The sequence below is a fragment of the Acartia tonsa genome, chromosome 7 (genome assembly GCF_053477335.1).
Source record: "Acartia tonsa isolate MP-2025a chromosome 7, ASM5347733v1, whole genome shotgun sequence".
In the NCBI taxonomy this organism is placed as follows: Eukaryota; Metazoa; Arthropoda; class Copepoda; order Calanoida; family Acartiidae; genus Acartia; species Acartia tonsa.
In genome coordinates, this window is record NC_137266.1 from 18,325,944 (window position 1) to 18,345,942 (window position 19,999).

Genomic DNA, 19,999 nt, shown 5'->3' on the forward strand with positions numbered 1-19,999 from the left:
TCAATCGGTTCAGCAGTTATTGAAATATTAATCTAAAAATATAAAACGTATTTGTTTAAAATATTAAGAAAAATTTTAATAAAAAGACGACATTTGCGTATTCTATGAACCCAAATTGCCTTTCTAGCAGACGAAATTTCGTAACGAAAACTTTCTAAATTGTTAGTAAATAAATAAATAATAAAAAGTGATTCTTTATATTTTTTCTTAGAAATATTAATTTATTTTTTCTTAGAAATTTTAATTCTTCAAACGCGATGTACTTTAATTAATTGACAATACAATTAGTTAACAATATACTATTAGAATTTTAAATAATTAAGATTGTGAGATTTTGTTTAATTATTGTTAAAAAATTATTTTATATATATTAAATCTTCTTATGGGTACATGGAAGGTTTATGGCGATTTTGGGGGAGGGTACCACCACAAATTTCTTGATGTAAATCGCCCATAGAAACCAACATCCCATATCCACCCCCTTTAATTTTGTTATTGTTAAAATTAAAAACCTGACGTACATACTTTTAAAGACAAAACTAAGAGGTACTTTTTAGTAAGTTACCTTCTTTTTTAAAAGCGAAGCTTTTCTATAATTAGGGTCGGTCCGTCCGTCCGTAACGGATAGCTTTTTTCGTTAATTTAGGCATGTTAGAATTGTCCTATCGATTTCAAATTTTGCATGGTGATTCCTTTAGTAGTTAGGTACGATATAGAAAGCGTAGCAACTCTATGATCATTACCAAAATGTCCGTACGTCCATTTTAAACATGTTGATTTTTTTTACTTTTTTAACAACAAATTTTTATGTGATATAATCATCCGTTTGATCTGATTTTTGGTATATTGATTCCTGGGACAACAAAGTATAATGTTATAAGCGAAGCAACTCTATAATCAAGTCCTAAATATGTAAGTATGTCCATAAACATTATCCTGTATAAAGCATTTTTTTAACAAATTTACTTACAATTTTGCTTCAACTCTTATACATTTATATTCTGATTATTCAGTTCTGACACTATATAAGTGTTCATGTCCGTTTGTCCTACCGTTTCAGTGCTCCGCTTTTATGGATGTTGCTATTCTTGTTTTTCATATCCTCTTTATGCTCTATTTCTTTTGAAAATTTATGCTTTCCCTCAAAAGTACATCAAAAAAGGTAGTGGGGGGTGGATATTTTTTTCTTAGTTTCCAAGGTTGTTTATTATGCCTTGAGTACATCAAGTTCATTGTAAACATTATACTCTGCTCAATAAATTAATAATGTACACTTTTTTGATATACATAGTAACATAAATATGTATATTTGTTTCTTTCAAAGGAGTTACATTGCAGTTGAATTAATCAAAGCAAATTGTGATTTAGTAATCGCTAATGCGATGTTAAATAAACTTATTTATAATTTAGTTTTTATTTTAAACTTTTAAAAATTAAATAAGAAATTTACATTTATTTTGAAACATTTTTAGAGGTATTTGCTGATATATATCTATAGATTTAATAGTGTAGTTGAGCTATTTTAACATATTTTTAGGTGTTTTTCCAGAAAAATGTCATTATCAAAACTGCGTCCCTTGGCCAACCTGCAGCGGGCAGGTTGGTTGCCAGGTATGCAGCAACAAGTCAGGCTACAAGCTACTGCTGCTGCAACTCAAGAAGGTTGGTTACATTTATAGTTTATACATCTTTATTGTCTTGCACATTATTACTTTTTTATTGTAGTACACCTAATTAGTTTTATTATAAAAGTAACAGGATGTCTGTCTGTGTGTACCGATGAAGAATCTTGATAACCGATAAACGGAAATAGAAATACCACTGCATGAAAAAAAAAGAATTATATTTTGTTTTGTAATATCATGTGTTGTAGTGTATGGGTTAAGATCAACATAAGTATGTAAAATAAAAATTTAATTAAGATGCCCAACGTTTTTTAGCCAGCCAATAAGATAACGTTGCTATAAAACTTTGGGTACCCGTGTAATTTATGATTTTTTTGGGCTTTACCACTTATGATTACACAACCTTGTTTTTTTTGTATTAAAATCTTGATTACTGAAGGTGTTGTAAATGGTGCCTGGGAAAATGCGAAACCATTCAAAGATCTGCCCAAAATCCCAATGTTAGATGTTATGAGAAAGTAAGATATTTTTTTTTATAAACGCATACTTATAGTTTCCACTTCTATCACCAATTATGCTATCTCGTCAGTTGTACCTATAGGCTTAGTGACCTCCAAAATAGTTGTTGTCTGTCTGTCTCTGTGTCACATGTTGTAGTGCTACAAGGATCTATTCCTGAACCGTGATAATTGACGTATTTTTATTTGGAAAAAAAAGCATAAAGTTTTCACCTGAAAAAAATGAAAGAATAATAAAACTACCCCCATCCCCATTTTTATAAACTGATGTAATAAACATATACTGATATTACTGACACTTTGTATCCGCGACCGTGGCTCAACACGTAGCGCATCCGCTCGTCGTCGGGAAGTTGATAGGTTCGAATCTCGGCCCGACACCGCGTCATAACTAAAGAGAGTTTAAAATGGTTCCCACTGCTACTATGTCAGATGCGCGACGTAAATAGTTAGAGTGGGGAGAATGCCTTGGCCCAAAACAGGCGCAACTCGCTACCATGCACAGTTGGGACTTCTCAGACAAAGGTCGTGCATCTCAGAGAGTTGGTTGTCTGATGGGTGAATGGACGCTTTACACCGCAATCATAAGTATTGTATGTATGTTTCAAGGTGCGTGGAGAGAGGTCTAGTTACCTAGTACCCGAAGCGACACCTAGCCCCCTAGAGTCTTAACTCTTACCGACACTTTCAGTAGCGAGGCTATGCTACGCTACTCTATAGAAGAACGTGACATATGTATGTATATGACATTTGAAAACTATTACATAAACATACGAGATGGACAAACTACAAAACAATCTGATCTTATTTAACTAAAATGTTAGTTCAGCACTATTTAAAAACGTTATTGTGCTTATTTTACGCTTGTTAACCCATATTTAGTTAGAAGTAGAAAAATTATTAGACTAGGTACTTAAATATTTGTCGTCTTGTAGGTATTTATTTAACAAATAATGATTTTAATGACTTTGGAAAATATTAGCTACCTAGCTACCCTTGTATTAAATCTATTGTTATACCTATTTATTTAGAATGGATGAAATGAGAAAATTAGGGAAGCCCAGATATCACAAATTATTTGCCGAATACATGGCAGAGGAAAATATAACAAGATTTTGGTTAGTATTAAAAATAGTACGTTGATTTCTGCCTTGTAGGATCTCTATAACGGCTAAATGTAATGGTTGGGTTGTGCGCTACACAGTTATTTGCGGTTTCTCTCTAAGTTCCCAATTGAGTACAAACCTCAAACAATAAATTGATGTACATTGTACAATCACATCCCTCCCCTACAATAAAAACTAAATAACCCTTTCTTTAGAAAAAAATTATTGGCAGAAAAGTTTGGAAACCGACCAATTAAAATTCAAATAAAATACCCATAGTCTTGTTGATGAGAATTAATCATGCAATTAAAACTGCCTGAAAATAACTGTTTTAGGTTTCCAGGTATGGGTTGGCAGGTGTTTATTACTGAGCCCGAAGATGTTCAAACAATGTTTGCTAACGATGGTAAACACCCCATAGAACCTGGATTTGATTTCTTTGTTCAATACAGACACTATAAGTAAGTATTCAATAGTATTATTTACGAGGCGGGTTCCTCCATTTTGTCTGTGTACATTAATTTCTGTAATGTTTTGTTAACTTTTTTGTCTTGGTGAAACTGTATGATTCCTTATTAGATTACCCGTTGCTTCGTCCCTAGCCTCTAGAAATTAAGAAAAATTGGGTGTTTGTTTTAGCAGGGGGGGGGGGGAAGGCTGATAATTTTTCTCAGAGGGGCTACGCTCCAATGTGTGAAGGGGGTTTCACCACCACCTTATTTATTTTTGTTTTGAAGTTTTAATGGGGGGAAAGTAGTTAAATTCCCTGAAGAGCAGAGCCCAATCTGTTCAGCGATTACTGAAAGCTTAAACTTCAGATGGACAGACGAGCAGACATCTTTTTACTTATTAATAAAGAATTGAAAGGATTTAACCTTTCACATTTGAGTTCTTAACTCAATAAATATGATAAATGTTAAAATTGTAGGAAAAACTTGTTTCCAGACAGTACAGGTCTATTGGGCTCTCATGGTGAGGAATGGTATCATGGTAATTATTTTCCTCTTTATATTTTGTTTTAACAAGGGTCGCAGTATAATTGATTACAGCGGCTACGCCCCTAGAGGCTTTTAAGTAGGGCTCTTGGGGGAGGGGGGAGGAGATTAAGTCAACCCATCACAGGGGCGAATTCAAAACTTCCAAAAATTAATAAATGTCTTGATTATTCTAATTTGCAATTTATACAGAAATTCAATCTTCTTACCTAATATTTCATGTATAGAGGGAACTATGATTTTCCATAGTTGGCTTCTAATTTGGGGTAATTTTATTTAATCTTGATTGGTTGATGTCCAAAGAATTCAATAAATTATTGAAATGTACAGAAAAATTAATTGTAGTTAAATTTTTCGTCCATTACATTTCTGTTATTATGTTTAGCAAGAAGCATGGTCCAGCAAGACATGATGCGTCCAAAGTCAGCGCTGTATTATGTGGATGATATCTCAGAAATTACAAACCAGTTTCTTGATCTTATGCAGAAAAACAGGAATGAGTCAATCCATGAAAAGTTTTGATTATGAAATGTTTGATTTAAAACAAGGTCGACAGCATCTGTGAGTGAATGTAACAAACAAATGAACATTACAGAGCTGAGGGACAGTATATTTCTAGAGTAGGAATGTTTTTATCTTAAAGAAGCCTAAAATAGCATCATTTTATAATTAACTGTTGTAAAGATTATGAAAATAAAAAAGGCAGTTATCATGCATGCAAGCTTTTGCCTTTTTGTTATAGAAATATCTATTCAAGGTTTAGAATCAATATTACAACTATTTCAAATCCTCATCTTAGGTTAAATAAGATTATTGTCAAAAATTTGTTCTTTGCTATCATTTGACTTAATGTTAGATATATAAGAAGATTACCTAAAGAAAATTATTTCATCTTATTATTTCTGAATTGATTTCTATGTATGTAATTGTCCTTGTTGCTTATTATATATTGACTTAAAACCCGCAGAGATGTGCCCGATGTAATTCCTTTCATCTACAGATGGGCTCTCGAGTCTGTTGGTGCCATTTTTCTAGATTCCAGGTACGATTACTGCAGCTTAATGACCTGTGACCAATACAGCTGCACTAGGAACCAGGAATTGATCAACTCACTCATTAAACCTAATTCTCAAAGAGGGAGGGGACATTGGGCTTCTTATTACACTAGTCCCCATAGTCTTATAATAACATTTTCTTATTGGCATAACAACCTTGGGGATTTTTATTGAATTTTGATTGGTTGGTTCATTGAGTTGAGTGTCCAAACGTTTTAAACACTATAGAAGTGGTAATTGTGTGTATCATCATTAGGGATTTACATCAATTTATAGGCCATTGTCTTATCCCTTTAGATCCCTGCCTGCCTAATTCTAGTTATTCCCAGCAGCAATTAAAACCATCTTTGCTTAACTGACTTGCTATACTTGAGTGTGTATGTAGCCATTGTTTCTTAGTGTTGGGACATAAGTAGTCATGAATTAGGATGACACACTTTTATATAGCCACTAGGGCAATCAAGCATGGAGCTACTCTTTATTACCTCACCCTCGCCGAGTATGGCAGGTGTCCCAGATTAAGTCACCGTAATGAATAATGCTCTCCGCACAGGAGCTTAGGATAGGGTTGTACAGATATTATGTACGTGACTATTAATTATCCAAACCACTCAATAGTCTCCATTCTTAAACAACCAGTGGAAGTTGAGTGAATATTTTAATAATCTTTATATTATTTTGATTTGTTTTGAATAAATATTTGTTATACTGTTTAGGATTGGCTGTCTGAATGATCAACCAGCTATGGAAGCCCAAGGTAAAGAATAAACAAATTTAATATTTGAATCATAACATAAACAGAGAAATGAAAACAATTACAAACGGGTGAATATGTAATCTCTTTTGTTACTTAATGGATGTTACAACAAATTTTAGACAACTATTTTTTAATTGTAGCTAAAAAAATTGACAGACAATAGGATTAAGTATGATAAAAGTTATCAAGAAGCTGCTTTTAGGTTATGGTTAAGGGATTAATCAACTTTTTCTTTTAAAAACTAATAAAAATTAAATATTATATTCTATTATTGATTTTTTTTCAGCAATGATTGAATGCGTTGACGTATGCTTGGGAGACCCTTTGATAGAACTTAGTACAAAACCACCTATTTGGAAAATATGGAAGGGAGCGGACTACAAGAAATTTGATGCTGCCAGTGAAAGAATGTTCCAGATTACTTCTGGAATTATCAAGAAAGCTCAGATTAAGAATAAGGTAATGACTATCCAAACAATTTCAGTTTTATGGCCAGGGGACTTATAAGTTTGGCGTTCATTATGATGCCTAATGGTTAACCTATGCGCAATTCTTTGTTCCAGTAACTTTCCATTGTACTATATCCAAAAGTGAGCTATTTTCTTCTTTACTAACTTACTCTTCCAGGTTATTTTTATAATACATATAGCCATAGGCGTACAGAAGGGGGTTGTTTCCAAACCTTCTTAGCAAAATTAGGGGTATGGATACTAGATAACCCCCTGCATACACGCCCTTTGAGAATGATTTACACCCGCCCTAACACAGCAAAGATGGGTGTCAAGGTAAAAAGTGTCCAAAAAACATAAGGTATATGTCAAAATTTCCGGGTGCACTATATTTACGCCTCCGGGCAAAAACCTCTGCACGCCACTGCAATAGCCATGTTTTAGGATAAAGTTTATGAAAACAAGGAATCTATGAATGTTTTGGCAAAGCTGACAGAAAAATGTGGCCCTGACTCAACTATCCCTCAAGTTATGGCTATGGATGCTCTTTTTGCTGGTAAACATTTTGTGGTTTTTTTATCCAAGATCTTACTCTGAAAGTTACAGAGCTTGATGTCTGTTCATTCTGGCAGTTAGGGGCTTTGCCCTAGGACGTGATGGGAAGTCCAGCCCTCCCCCCAGCTATTGTTGTTCTTTGTGTTATAATCTGCGTGAAATTCTTTTAATATGTTCCAGGATGGTTTTAGGCTTTTTTATTTCCGGATTTATGTCTTCGGATGGTTTTAGGCCATTTTTTGTCATTTCTTAGCTCTTGAAATACATAGCCTCTAGATGCTAGGGGCGCAGCCGCTAGTACACATATATTGTATTAGTTTCCATTCATTTTTTCCGTTAAGATCTCACTGACCACTGAACCAATTGAGTTCTACATTTCGATAAAGCTTCATAAATGCCCAAGATGTTTTAGATTATTATATTTTTATATTTGAGTTTTTGGAATGATAGTTTTAACTTTAAGCTATTTTCTTCCCATTCTCTCTTCCTTTGAACACAGAACCCATAGGATGCTAGCTTTTCATTACATTAGTTAACTTTAACTTTAAGAAGAGATATTTTGGAGCATATTTTTGGTATGTTATGAAATATTGAAAATGACATTGAGTAAATATTTAGGTAGGTAGAATACGTGGATTTCATTTTTTAGGAATTGACACAACTGGAAATACTTCAGCCTTCATTTTATACCTTCTCGGATCTAATCCAGAAAAACAGGTAAAATCTCTATATACTAATCGATATGTTGGATGTTGCACCAGATTTTAATGTTAAATGATAAAGTGATGCTCGTATGTGGTTAAAATATCCGACACCCCAAATCACCCTCTCTACCCTACCCACATACTAGATGAACGAACTGATCAATAAATATATTAGCAAGCCGAACTGGCAACAAATTTTCCCGGTCAAAAAGTCCACGTCCATTGCTGTACTTAATTTAAAGGATTTAATGACAAGTTTTTTTTTTACTTTTTATTTAGTAATTGTAGATTTATTAAAAGAGTTTACATTATGTAACTTTAAGGATTTTTAATTTAGGAACTTGTGTACAAAGAAATTGTAGAGAAGCTTCCCCCTGGTAAACAATTGACAGCTTCTATCCTGAATGAACTCAAATATCCCAAAGCAGTTGTGCAGGTATATATTATCTATTACCATTTGTTTCTCCAATAAATTTATAATATATATTTAATTATTTATAACCAGACTACCTGGATCCCCCTGTTAAGGACCTTTATCGTCTGCTAGCAAATTGCTTTCTGCACTTTTCAAAGACCCAATTGAAAGTCGGCACAGGGTCCTTGGGAAGGGGACATAAATTTAGTTTACCACTTCCTCCTCTAGTGTTTTACTCTAATGCTGTTTTTTATTACTTTGATTCTTGAAAAGTTTCTATTGAGAATCGGTTATAATCCAGCCGATATTAATCGGTTTTGAAATCATTCTGGAAAATATATTAGGTAACTTTTACTACAATTACAATTATATTTTATTTAGGAAACCTTGCGACTATTGCCTGTAGTAGGGGGATTTGGTAGGCTGACACAGACAGACATGGTTCTTGCAGGATATCAGGTAACAAAAGTGTTCCAGGACAAACGCAGGAGTCCCAAACGTTGGAGTGGACAACCGCAGAAATGTTAAAATATTAATTTAATTGAGTATTTCTATACAGATTATGTTAGGTTAAGATTTTAATGTACAAATAAGTCCCCCACAGGGGTTAGGCATTTTAAAAACCTATAAGATGGTCTAAAATAGGTTAGGTTAGGCTAAGTGTCCACTCGAACGTTGGTCCACTCCGACGTTTGGGACTTCTGCGTCTGTCCTAGAACCAAAAATAGGCCAATCAGACATAGTTTAGTGTACAAACAGCCAAACGGATCGAAAGACATTGTTTGCACTTGCAGGATGTATAGTCTAGATAGACTAGCATACATACACATAGGCAGACTAACATACATACAAACAGTCGGGTTAGTATACCCCCTAACATATACTTTCTGGCAATGATCATGAAGTTGAAATGCTTACTAATTGTTATAGGAATCACCATGCCAAGTTTGGAAACGTTTGGACAATTCTAACATGCCTAAATTAATAATCAGACCTATGGACGGATTGACTCACCATAACTGTAGAAAAATTTCGTGATATAGTTGTCATGGTTGTAAAACTGTTCTTAATGTATAGATTCCTGCTGGCACAAAAGTAAGTGCAACAATTGTTGAACCTATGAGATCAGAAAAACATTTTCAGAATGCTGATAAATTCATTCCAGGTAATAGATACCTAGTGATGTATGTTTTTAAAAACAAGGATTACTTACTATCCTAGCCAGCATACTTTATCAGCTGAATCTAAGAATATACTTTAATGTAATTCCCTAGATGGACTTGTCAGACATAATAATCCGAGGCCATAGGGTGAAAAATTAAATAATAAGTTTATTTTTATGAAGCTCTACAAAGTGTCCGAAAAAAATTATCCGTGTGACGTCAATAGATCCATCACTTTTTTAAGGAGTTTCCTTTGCCAGTTCTCATCTAATCCCTCATTTTTATGACGTTACACTGCTCATTTTTTCGGACACTTTGTAGAGCTTCTATTTTTATGTCTAGAGAGATGGATAAGAGGATGCCCTGCAGCCGAAGCAGGAAAGAAGTCTCATCCATTTGCATGTATTCCTTTCAGCCATGGACCCAGGCATAGAAATATAGAAAATAATTCATAGTCTTTTTCTCGTATTCCTATCAGGGGGTGGGAGGTAACAATGCTTGAATTATGCTTGTACCCAAAGTTTTACTTTTGTAAATATGTAATTTTTAATATAACTTGATTAGTTAGTTTTAACTAGCAGTGTCCCAAACGGTGCAACCAATAATTTTAAATGTATAGTAGGGACAATTAAATTGTTTTATACCTATTTTTATTACTTACAGACATTTTTATGCCTAAAAACTCGATTTTGTTAAAAGTTAAAAATGACAAAAAAATTTTGCTTTTTTTTGTATCAAAGCTATTCTAGATTTCTATAGCTATAATTGAACATAGAATGTGTATTGGAAGAAGATTTGCAGAGCTTGAGATGCATGTTCTCATTATTGAAACTCTCAGGTTTGTATCTACCAACGGTTACGCCCCTAGATGCATCAAGGGGCAATTGGGGAGGGGGAGTTAAATTCGATATCCTATTTTTTTTATTTTAGATTTAAAAATAAACAGCAAAAGGATGGTACCCTCCCCTAAAATAGTTATAAACCCTTCCAGGACCTATGAGAAGCTACCCTGTAAAGGAGAACTATATCGGTTCAGAGGTTAGCGGAAACCCTGCAGTAAAATAAACAGACTGACAGGCGTCCTGTTACTGTATTATAAGAATTGTGTCGATCAAAAAGATTTATTATTCTAGATGAACCTTATAGGTTTATTCTAGTTTTTTGAAGTTATCTTTTACCGATATCTTGAACCCAAGAAATTCAACTAATTATAGGTGACATAGACATATATGAAAGCATGCATGTTGAGTAAATAAAATAAATATCTAAATGGGAACACTTTCTAACCAATAAAATGGCCGGATTGTTTCTTCACTGTGTTTTGATGTTCCATTAGATTTTTATGTACTTTAATAAAGTGATGCTCGCAGCTGGCTACAATAACAATACCCCCAATACACCTCATGTACTCCTTCCCCTCCCCTCCTACTGGATGAATGAACTGACCAATAAATGGTTTCCACATTAGCAAGCTAAATTGACGACAAGTTTTTCCTGTCAATTCATCCACATATAGCGCAGCTACTCTACAATTATCATCATGTTTAATATTTCAGGAGATATAAGGTGAAGTATGAAGGGCCTGTTGTCGACCTCATCACCCCCTTTATCAACAGACCAGACGGGCCTATCAAAGTTACATTTGAACCAAGAAACTAAACTCATAAAAGTGAAACTTTTCTACAATCAGGTCGGTCCGCACGTCCTTCCGTACGTCAGTTACGGTTAGCTCCTTTAGTTAATTTAGACTTATTAAAATTGTCCTATCGATTTTAAACTTGGCATGAGATTTCCTATAACAGTTAGATACGATTTAGGATGCTTAGCAGCTCTATAATCGTTATTAGAATTAGGTCCGTGGTCCCTTTGAAACATCCAATTGTTTATGTTTTTTTTTGACAAAACTTCTAGGTGATTTAATTATTATATTTACCTGATTTTTGGAATAATGATTCCTGGGACATCAAGCTAAAATATTATACCTAAGCGAGGCTTTTTCCTAAAAATGAAAGTATGTCCATTTACTGTATCCTTTATTTAGGTACGCAATTTTGCAACAAATTTATGTAAATTTTGTTTAGACTTACAAATTAATGTTTTGCTTATTACGTTCTGACACTTTACAAGAGTTATTGTTTTTATTTTTTATTTTAGAGCTTCGCTTTTATGGATGTTGTCATCCTTGTTTATCATTTATTTCTTACAAAAATATATATTATAGAATCTATTGACTTTAGAAGCCTAAATTATAAAACTATATTTTTAGCTAAACATTTAATTTAGAAGAAACTAAATTTGTAATTGTATATTTTGTTCTAGACTAAATTTATTTTCATAAATGTATTATTTTTATAAATTTTATTTGACCCAACCAGTGAATTTTGTTATTGTTTTATTGTTTATTGTATCTATACGATTAAACTATTAGCATTATAATTAAGAAAACTTTGAAAAAAACTATCTACCTATTATATAAATGTATTTTAAACCGTATTATATCAAATAAACTCTTCAAAATACTATTCAAGTTTAACACTTTAGTTAATGTTATTAAACTTTTTTTTAAACTTTTTTTTATTGTCTATATCAGTGAAAATAATACAAAGGCTTTTGATTTTAGGAGGGTTTGCTCTGCTCAGAACACCCACTTAGGATTTTTTCTTTTTCCTTATTTCAAACTAGCGGCTTCGCCCAAAGTCTCTAGGGGCTTTGCCCAAAGAGGTATATTGCCCAAAGAGGTATAATTACATCTTCTATTACCTACCCAGCCAAAAAAAATGTGTATGGATCGCAAATTTTCGCAAACAAATAGAAAATAGTCTAAAACTACCTACCACAGGACCAGTAGGTATATTCCCTGAAAAGTAGAATTCGATCGGTTCAGTGGTTACCGAGATCTTAAGGGACGCACAGACATCATTCTACTTTTTATTATAGATAAGGTGTGGTTTAGCATTAAGGGGTGTAAAAAATCACAATATGACACCCCTCATATATTTTTTATGCATGGATAGAATATTTTTAAAAGCCTAGCTTTAATAGCTTTGTCCTAAGAATGGTGTGGATTCAGGGCCCGGAGGTTTTAACACCCCTCTCTCTAGTTAATTTGCATTATAATACTGGTTTTTTTTCAAAGCAACATAAAATTTGGTTCTATCTACAGAAAAGGTCAGCATTTAATCACGAAACCTCGACAATTAAACAAAAGTACATAGATCTTTAGAAATAAATCCATAGTATTCTCGCAGTTTGACATTATTCTTGTAAAATTTGCATGAATTTCTATTTTGAGAATTTCCGTTTAATTAATTCACACATGATGATAAAAGTACATGAAAAACAAGGATGACAACATCCATAAAAGCGAAGCTCTGAAACGGAAGGACTAACGGACATTATCACTTGTACAGTGTCAGAACTAAATAATCAGAATATGTATAAAAGTAGAAACAAAATTGTAAGTAAATTTGTTGAAAAACTACGTAAACACAGGATATTGTTTAAGGACATACATACATTTTGAGGACTTGATTATAGAGATGCTTCGCTTATAACATTGTACTTTGTTATCCTAGGAATCAGTATTCCAAAAATCAGACCAATCGGATAATTTCATCACATAATTATTTGTCGTTAAAAAGTTAAAAATAAACATGTTTAAAATAAACATACGGGCATTTTGGAAATGGTTATAGAGTTGCTACACTTTCTAAATCTAAAGGAATCACCATGCAAAGTTTGAAATCGATAGGACAATTCTAACATGCCTAAATTAACGAAAAAAGCTATCCGTTACGGACGGACGGACCAACTCTAATTACAGAAAAGCTTCGCTTTTAAAATAAATATATTATAATCTTTTGTCCACCTATATTTGTAAATGCAAAACTTTTCTTTTATTAGAGTCTCTACAAAACACATGTTTCCTAAAAGGATTATTTATGTCTTTTGATTGTTATTTACCAAAGAATTAAATCTTATTTTCCTAAATAAATCTAAAATATGCTCACAACTTTCGACATCTGCTGAGAAAAATAATAATAAAAATTTAAGATCAACTGCAGTTCACGGTAAAATATTCCTGGTAACGAATATTTCCAAAAAATCTATGAATTTTAAAGGCTGCTAGCTGCCAAACGGCAGAACGTACAGATCATACCCGCACACCGTTTTAAGCGGCATAAGAAGGCCTACAAATAATCTGGAATAGCCATAAATCAATAATGCACAATTATCTCGCGCTGCAGAGAAATGCACGAAAAAGACATATTTTACTCGTTTTTTCTTTAGTGAAGCTTTCCCTGTGCATCATTGGATATTGGCTTTTAAAAAATGACGTCATAATGGCCTGGCACCTGCCTTTGGTTATTTATGGCCTATCAACTGGTCATTTGCATTGTATGACGTCATTTTTTAGAGATCTTATAAACAGCTTCACACATTTCAAATGTAGATATTTGATTTCTTTGATAGCATTACTGACAGATCGACGGACAAAGTGAGTTGTAGAGTAGACCGATGCTTATTGGTAGGGATAATCTTAATCGAAAAATAAACCGCCTACCTGAAATAGCAGCCAAAGAAATTAAACGAACCCATCACATTGGTTTAATGATTTGTTGACTTTGCTTTTTCGAATGTTGTCGTCCTTGCAATATAATATTTAATAGTTATTTCTCGCATCGTATTATAAACGACTTTCCGCGGATATAGAATTACAATTATAAGATTAAAACCAGTTTTTTAGCCCCTAGGTGCCGTAGGCACGGGCTAAAAAAACGGGTTTTATTCTTATGATTGTACATTTTTATATTCGTAGAAAGCTGGATATAATACGATGCTAGACATAGTTTTTTCGTATGGATGAGAACCGGTTCCTATCCACCGGATTCGAATGAATACGAGAAAACAAAATATTTTTGGCATCAGCTTTTAGATTTTCTTTTTCTTTGACAAAATTCCATTTAAGAAGTAGGTCAATTTGATATTGATTTTCATATAATTAATCTTTAGACTCATCTTTTATCAGGGAGGAAGGGGATATTGCACTGTAAATTACGCAGATACTCAAAGTTTTAAAACCATTTTCTCGTATTCATTTTAATCCGGTGGATAGGAAACGGTTCTCATCCATGCGAAAAAACTATGTCTAGCATCGAATTATATCCAGCTTTCTACGAATATAAAAATGTACAATCATGAGATTAAAACCAGTTTTTTAGCCCGTGCCTTCGGCACCTCGGGGCTAAAAAAAACTTGTTTTAATCTTCTAATTGTACAATTTATATCCGCGGAAAGCTGTTTATAATACGCTGCGAGAAATAACTATTATCTCATTAATTAGCTAAAAAAAATTTGGCTACGTGTATTTGATTTTTGGTTGGTTCCAAACAAGTAGTGTCAGAACTTCACAACTATCAACTTGTTTTTCATGGGGGATGTGCATCAATTAGTCGTCCATTGTCTTATCCCTTATGATCCCTGTATTTAATACAAAGTCGCCCAATTAATTTTATTTTGGCACACAGTAAGATGGACAGGGATGTGGAGCTCTAATTTATCAGACCACAAGAAGAAAATAAATTTATAGTTGCAAAGCTCCTCTATAATTAAAATATCCCTCTGTAAGCAACGTTTAGAGAGAAATTAGATTTTCTTGGCAACTAGTTAAGATAGACAAATATTTTATATTTTAGTGCTTCTCTTCTGATCTCAGTAATATAGCCTTAATCCATCCTATATGTGAAGTCTCCCTTATATGAAGATATAATTAAGAACCTAACTGGTTCAGTGGTAAGCAAGATCTCAATGGAAAAAATGAAAACTTACTACTTTAATCAATTTTAAGATATCAAGAGCAGCTATTCTGTAAATTTGTTTTCTCTAATTTTCTTCGGTTTATTTATTTAGACTATAAGCCAAATCATGATAAATATACAAGTCAGAGTTGAAAGGATCATGTCTAAAAAAACGCTTCCCTAAAAAATAAAGCACAATCAAAACAAGGATGACAACATTTATTTAAAATGTAGATGGACTACGTACAATAATAGAGCAGAGGTGGATTCTTTAAAAAAAATTGCCCCACTAATCGCTTAGTGGGGCAAAATTATTTTCGTGAAAAATCCAATAAAATCACATTAAAAATCTACAAAAATTAAACAAAATTATAGAAGGGTTATTAACATAAGATTTTATTTAATTTTTGTAGATTTTTAAAGATTTTTTTTAAGAATCCACCTCAGATATTAAAAACCATGTCAGAAAAATGTGTTAATGCTTAACTTGGGTTTAATGTTATTAGTAAGGATCTAAAGACATGGACAATGGAAGATAAATTGGTGTCTATCCTAACAAAATTACCCATTCTGTAGCTTAAAGAAATTTGTTGAAAATTTTTGAATCTACCAAGTAAGATTTTTGAAAAGTAACCATTTTTTTAGCCAATAAATGAGAGAATGTAAATATCAATTAAACTTTGGGTACTATTTATACATTACAGTCCAAAATCCCCTCTTATATATTAGCAAATGGTTGAATAGACGACGCTTTTAAAAGACGCCAATTTCACCAATTCTTATAAATTCAACCCCCTCTCATCCCCATTTTATAGATATATAAATTTACCCATTTTTCCCTATTTATTCTTTCTTTTCTCTAGGACAGGTATGTACCCTATCCCCTCCTCCCCCCCCCCCTCCAAAGAAACTGCCCATTTTGGCTTGTTGTTACCCAAAAGTTTCACATTAGAAGCCCAATCTTTTCTCTTTAAAATTTTGGAAAGCTATATGTTGGTTGTGAGTGCCTTGGTAAGGTCAATGACTGCACAAAAATACACACACACATACACATACACACAAACACTAAATCCACACACACTTATAACACAAAATACCCTTAGATACACAATATTACTTATATTCATAAGCTTTTCAAATTGGATAAAAGTCTAAATTTATAAAATATTTAAAATAATTCAAAATCATTTAGAAATCATAGTCAACTAAAAAACTAAACTGAAAGTTTTCCAAGTCCACAAAAATGTCAATGCAAAACAAATTAAAAATTGCCAATAAACAAGAATGAATAAAAACAGAAAAGCATAGCAAAAAATGTAGGGAGATCGAAAAATGGTGAGCATTAAAAAAACATATTTTAGTTATTAATATAGTCTCTTCTAAAATTCATAAATTCTAGAAAAATAGCATTAAACTATAGCTTGACTATTAAGATACACTTAGAGAATTAGACCTCATTATCGGTTCAGCAGTTTGGTAGATCTTAATCTTCATCCAGACGGACAAGCAGACGTTTTTTTCTTTACAGATTTGTAAATAAAGCATATATATTGATTTTACTAGATTTAATTAAAATAGATTAGTGCAATCAATCTATTGTTTCATTCATTAACATGTCATAAAAAGTTTAAGTTTAGTAATATAAATTCTTGTGTAAGGATTTTTGACCAAAGGGAAAGTACAATAGAAAAAGAGGGGGAGGGGGTAAAGATTGACAAAACGTCTATAGCAAGCGCACAACAAGCTTAATTCATGCGCTTTGCATACTCAGCGCGCGTTTATTGGAAATTTCCCGATGGATTTGCTCCAAAAATGAAATTTTACATTTTTTTTTGATTTCTAGATCTTTTTACTTCTTAAAAAAAAAAATTTTCTATGAATTTTTATTATGCAGTTTTTTTGCCATAAATTCATTTGGTGAGTATTGGTACTTGAGAAGAATTTCTCAACTTATTTCTCCACTTCCCCATTCCAAAGTCCTCATCTCTGTATGTATGCCTTTGGACTTAAAGAGACAGTGAACGAAAAATTAAATTTAAGAATAACTAATGCATCACAAAATTATTTCGTTTTAGCTTTGATAATTTCAAGTTTTTTTTCTCCTAAATTTAAAAAAGCAACCCAGTATTTAAGCAAGCCTGCAGCAATTTTACTGCTGACAGGCTGCCACTAGAATCAATTCAATACTCTAAATTTGAAGCCTTCAGCTTCCATAACAAAAAAGTAATATTTATATTTAAATGAACTTTAATGAGATAAACCACCCATAGTTAACAAGTCCTGCACTACCATGGGTATTATTCTTGTGTAGGCTGATTTACTAAGTCAGACTTAGATCCAATTTAAGCCTACTGAAAATATAACATTGACCAATTAACCAATACTATCGGTTACGCCCCTAGATGCCTCTAGTGGCACTTTAAATGTTTGTTTTTTATTTCAAATATGTAATTATTGCTATGTTGCGTTCAAGTCTCTACAAATAAAATTTTCTCTCTCAATTTTTTTATGATTTCTCTTGGAATGGTGGTGGTACCCTCCCCCAAAATAATTATAAACCTTCCAAGGACCTATTACCCAGCGAAAATTTAATAAACAAAGTAGCATGCTACGTTGTTCGATATCTCAAATGGTAGCTTATGAATTACCACTAATTTTTTGGCAATAAACGTTGGAAAATCGTCCTTTCAAGCAAAAGTTTGCATGCGAGTTCGCCATCAAAAGGTCCTTACAGAGCATCTGTAAGGACCTTTTTGCATTTATCGTATGCATATCCTTCTGACAGGGATAGGAATCGGTTCATATATTGCACGAGCTCGAAGGCGACTCTACGGCGAAATATCTTGCTGGGTAGAAGCGGTTCAGCGGTTATAGAGATCCTTCGGTACAAAAATACAAACACACGGACATCTTGTTACTTTATTATAAGGATTGACTTACAGACAATTTACCTTTCAACATGATTTTCAAATCACAGTCCCTTTAAAACCCCAATAGCCTCCCCGTTTCTGACGCCGGCCGGTATTCCCCACCCACCTCGCTATTCGTAAAACCATTTTCCCTCCCTCCGTCTCTCCTCTCTGTAAATTTACAACTCCTTATCACTTTACATCCCACAATATTTTTGACCCTTGCGCTGCTTCTCTCTATCTATCTCTCTCTTTAATTCTCCATTTATTTGTGACCCCTTTTCTGTCCTCCCCTTCCCTCCTGGTTTCCACCCCTGAAGGCAAAAATTCACCTGTGTGTCTCTAGGAGAGAGAAAGAGAGAAAGAAAGAGGGGGGAATGGTATTTTAGAGTAAGAGGATTTTAAAAGGGTGGGGGTTCAGACAAGTGGTTGGTTCCCAAAGTAGTTTGTCATATAAAATAACAGCAATGTTTTAATAGCAACTCTAGTGTGACATTTAAATCAATATGGTTTTAGAACTAATGTAAGGGGGTGGGGGAAGGGGGTTGATTTGGAGTGCTTTGCTCAATTTTTCTTGAAATCTCGCCTCAGTTTACCCAGAGAGATTTTGACGTGCGGCTAGGCCTATAGCGCGCATATTAAAAAGTGACTTTTTAAACTGACATTTTTAGGCCTTTTTTCTACACATAAAAAGGCCTATTTTTAGAACTTGTGACTTTTAACTAGTGACTCTAAAATTGACTTTTATAAGTGTGTTTTTAAGATAAACTTTGTTGTTATAGTTATGTCGTTTTGATAGAAATTTAATTTTGTCGGGTATTCGAACCTGCAACAGACAGGCAGATAAATACTAGAAAGGTAAGAATACTTCTAAACTGAGAATCATGTACAGCATCGTTTTAATGACAAATTTTATTTAATAAGCTGTCTATAATACGATGCGACAAATTACTACCTATTCTGCAAACAACTTAGTAATAATAAACCTATCAATAATGTCAGCGTTGCATTTTTTGTCTAATTTATTTAATTGTTATTTATTTGAACATCATTATTTACTTCTAGAACCCTCTATCTACTACTTAACACTAATGTAATAAAGTCAACTGTATGCCTATTTAGTCTTAGGTTGATAAAATAATATATATCATTAACGTTTTATCATTGAAAGATCAATTCAATAGGTATAAAGAAGTAAAGTTTTTTATCTGAAGCTGAAGATCTCAGAAAATGATATGGGGTTGAACAAATCTGGGAAGCTCAATAAATGTCTTGGGGTGGTTTTAGGCTATTACTCTGACCCCCTCCTTTTAACCCATAGATGTTTAAAAGGGGATAAAACACGAATTGTATATTATGAAATCCACAACGAAACAACATTTATTTTCAAAACTCATTTTCGTGCAACGCCTCCTTAAAATTTCTATTAATAAACTTTCTTTTTAAAACAGGAAACGTTTACTTATTATGATTATTATCATTAAAAATGCCTCTGACAACGTTTTAAACCTTTTTTTTTCGAGACCTCAAAGATACCCCGCGGCTTAATATTGAAAAATTGTTTCTTCTTTGTTTGATATTACTAACGGCTGAACCCATAGCATGTAGGGGAGGGCGGTGCAGCAATTTTGTCTAAAACCACGTAAAATAAAGGCGCAAAAAAGTGTTTAGCGAGTACTTAAGGGGGAAAAAAACCTTTTTACTTCTCATAATAAGAAAGCATTATTGAAAATACTAAAGCAAGCAATCATTGTCTTATCCCTTAAAGAAAAGGTCCCTGAGAATTACCCTTTTTCATTCGTTGGCTTAAAATTTTGGTTTCTTGATTTGTTGGGTCAAACTAGCAGTGTACTCCATTACATTATGTGTTTAGTAGCGGATACGCCCCTAGAAGCCTCTAGTTGCACTTTAGATGTTTTTGTTTGTTAAAGTATCTACGTTATTTCTTTA

At 33.1% G+C, this 19,999-nt stretch overlaps 3 protein-coding genes across 4 annotated transcripts in view; 2 read left to right on the forward strand and 1 right to left on the reverse strand.

Annotated features, from left to right (window-relative positions):
* The window catches only part of LOC145325001 (b(0,+)-type amino acid transporter 1-like), a 355,348-nt gene that overhangs the window by 149,324 nt on the left and 186,025 nt on the right, over positions 1–19,999 (reverse strand). The window lies entirely within an intron of this gene.
* On the forward strand, positions 1,509–11,861 carry LOC145324987 (cytochrome P450 CYP12A2-like). Its single transcript, XM_080167762.1, has 17 exons — positions 1,509–1,662; positions 2,065–2,143; positions 3,175–3,261; positions 3,585–3,710; positions 4,178–4,239; positions 4,630–4,735; positions 5,209–5,286; positions 6,016–6,056; positions 6,343–6,515; positions 6,950–7,061; positions 7,710–7,777; positions 8,102–8,200; positions 8,561–8,638; positions 9,257–9,344; positions 9,685–9,769; positions 10,118–10,180; positions 10,899–11,861. Exons 1-17 carry the CDS (start codon positions 1,554–1,556, stop codon positions 10,999–11,001), a joined length of 1,557 nt encoding a protein of 518 aa, XP_080023888.1. The 5' UTR covers positions 1,509–1,553; the 3' UTR covers positions 11,002–11,861.
* uif (sushi, von Willebrand factor type A, EGF and pentraxin domain-containing protein uif) overlaps positions 18,564–19,999 on the forward strand; it is a 129,435-nt gene continuing 127,999 nt past the window's right edge. For both annotated transcript variants that reach the window (XR_013881370.1, XM_080167764.1), the window contains exon 1: positions 18,564–18,907. The gene's annotated coding sequence lies outside the window, so the exon portion shown is untranslated. The remainder of the gene's footprint in view (positions 18,908–19,999) is intronic.